General features: G+C 34.0%; 1 protein-coding gene across 1 annotated transcript; it reads left to right on the forward strand.

The window, feature by feature from the left end:
- Positions 1-1,777: 1,777 nt before the first annotated feature.
- Positions 1,778-2,409, forward strand: LOC132614308 (monothiol glutaredoxin-S1-like). The gene has a single exon (XM_060328721.1). It carries the CDS (start codon positions 1,965-1,967, stop codon positions 2,271-2,273), a length of 309 nt encoding a protein of 102 aa, XP_060184704.1. The 5' UTR covers positions 1,778-1,964; the 3' UTR covers positions 2,274-2,409.

The raw sequence follows: 2,409 nt of genomic DNA on the forward strand, positions 1-2,409 counted from the left end.
TGGCGTGCCACGTCATTTGACACGTGGCACCAATTTGGGCCTCTTGAATAAGATGACATCTTGGGCTTGACAAAGTGGGCTCCTCATTTGTAGCCCAATTAAATGGACTAGTTCAATGAAATTGGACCATTACTTAAATCCATGTTTATTTAAATAATTAACCGAATTATATTAGCCCACAATTTATTTATTTGGACTAATATATCTTGAATTTAATATAATTAGAATTTCTTACAAATTTAAATTCAATAAAATTCTGTTGTCCACAACTCCATTAGAAATGGTATTACATTAATTGGGCTGAAGGAGTTGGTAAATATGTGGCCTTTCGAGGTAGTATACCATTTTTTACCTTTTCTTATATAAATCCCTTTAATTCTCTAGGTGAGAATCACTTGGTGATAAGGATGACCCCTTCACCGTACCCTTTTTCGTCGTCCTGTGATTTCACTTTTTGTACTTTGTAATAGTACATCTGATTCCTCTTTATGCAGTACCCCTGTTATTCCTCCTCATTGTACGATTTGAATGGACCTTAGTGGAACAGCATGTTAAGGAGTATATATATGACAGCAGGCAGATATAACTCGGGCTCAAAATTAAAAGCAGATGTTGTGTACAAAATTAAAAAATGACAGAAAATGATAAAATGAATATTTTTTGTATTTGCAAAGGGGGAGATCTAGAGGTTGTTAAGTAAATGAACATCGGGCTTAATTTAACCTCAAAGAGCTACTTCATCACGATCTTAGATAACTTGGATCACGTAAGGATGTAAGTTGCACCAACCCATTTCCTTCAATCAATGGCGGACAATTTAACCCTCACTTTCCCCTCCTCTGCCCGCAGACCAGTGGTTTCAACATTAAATAAATCAAGATAGAGATGCACTGTTTTGCCATATATATTAAGATGATGAGCTAGCTTGGATCTCAAAAGCTAACTCATGGAAAATTTTCCAAAATAACATAAGGAGATAACAATCCATATCCTAAACCAATATTAGACAATCTAAAGCCCCTTGTATGCCCAGGCCAAGAAAAGAATTTGGCCCTTCGAAGTACCAAACTACCAATTGATCCTCTCTTCTTGCTTGAGGCCCTTTTCTCTTTGTGAGAATATATTACCCAATGATAAGAAGATGCAGTGCACTGCCCTTTTTACTTCACCATGTGACGCACTGTTTGGAATATTTCAAAAGCATTTGTTCCAATCCAGCTAGGAAAAAAGCTAATATATCACTATTGCCTCTATCCTTGTCATGTTTGTACAATTGTACATATATATTTAGTTTTTAAAGAATATTAATATGGGGTAATTATCTACAGTTACATCTGTAGTGTATATAAAATAAAATGTTAAAGGACATATTTTTTTTTTCCTCAGAAACTTAAGAAATATAGTTTTGTTCAGTATATCTCTAAAAAAAGTTTTTTTTTTTTTTTAAAAAACAGAAATTAACGACGGACAACTTCTGTCTTAAACAATAAAAATCCGTCGCTAATCCTATTTAACGAAGGATTAGCAAAAATTATAAAGAAGATTCTTGTTAGACACTATGAGCTATTCCGCTATGAATACCGTAGCCAATTTTTCTTGTAGTGAATATATAGGAACTTTTTATCCACGTTACGCATAAAGTGCTCAAGATCATAGCGGGAATATTTAAAAGGTATAGTTATATTCTCTTCTCATTTTCAAGATTGTAGAATGTGATGCACCTGCATTTATCATACAAATGATCAAAAAATAATAGTTTGGATATTCACGAACTTGCCCTTTTAGGAAATGTTCATCCTTTTCTTTAACCTTTATATATAGCTCCCTCCAATTCAAGTAACCATATCAAATCAACAAACTCAATATACAAAGCCTTTTCTTTTTCTAGTAGTCTTCACAATTTTCTTCCAGTACAAATATCTTGCACCAAACACCTTTTTTTTTCACCAAAGACTTTAAACATAATGGAAATGGTGATGAAGTTGGGAGCACAAAGTCCAGTGGTGATTTTCAGCAGAAGCACTTGTTGCATTTCTCATAGCATTGAAACCCTAATCCGCAATTTTGGAGCAAACCCTATCATTTATGAGCTTGATAGACTTCAAAATGGGAGGGAATTAGAGAGAGCATTGGTTGAATTAGGGTGTCAACCAAGTGTGCCTGCTGTTTTCATTGGGAATGAGTTTGTTGGTGGTTCTAATGAGATTATGAGTCTCAACATTAGAGGCAAACTCAAGCAACTGCTCATAAGGGCTAATGCAATTTGGGTATAGAAAAATAAACATGCTTGTAATTTAATTTACTAGTCAAAAAGTCTAAGTCTTGATGTCATTTTTGGACAGTGATAGACTTAGCTATTGAGGTCTTCTTTTGTTTCTATGTTACAATAATAATCTTTTTCATCTCCAA

This window comes from Lycium barbarum, chromosome 10, assembly GCF_019175385.1.
Source record: "Lycium barbarum isolate Lr01 chromosome 10, ASM1917538v2, whole genome shotgun sequence".
Lineage (NCBI taxonomy): Eukaryota > Viridiplantae > Streptophyta > Magnoliopsida > Solanales > Solanaceae > Lycium > Lycium barbarum.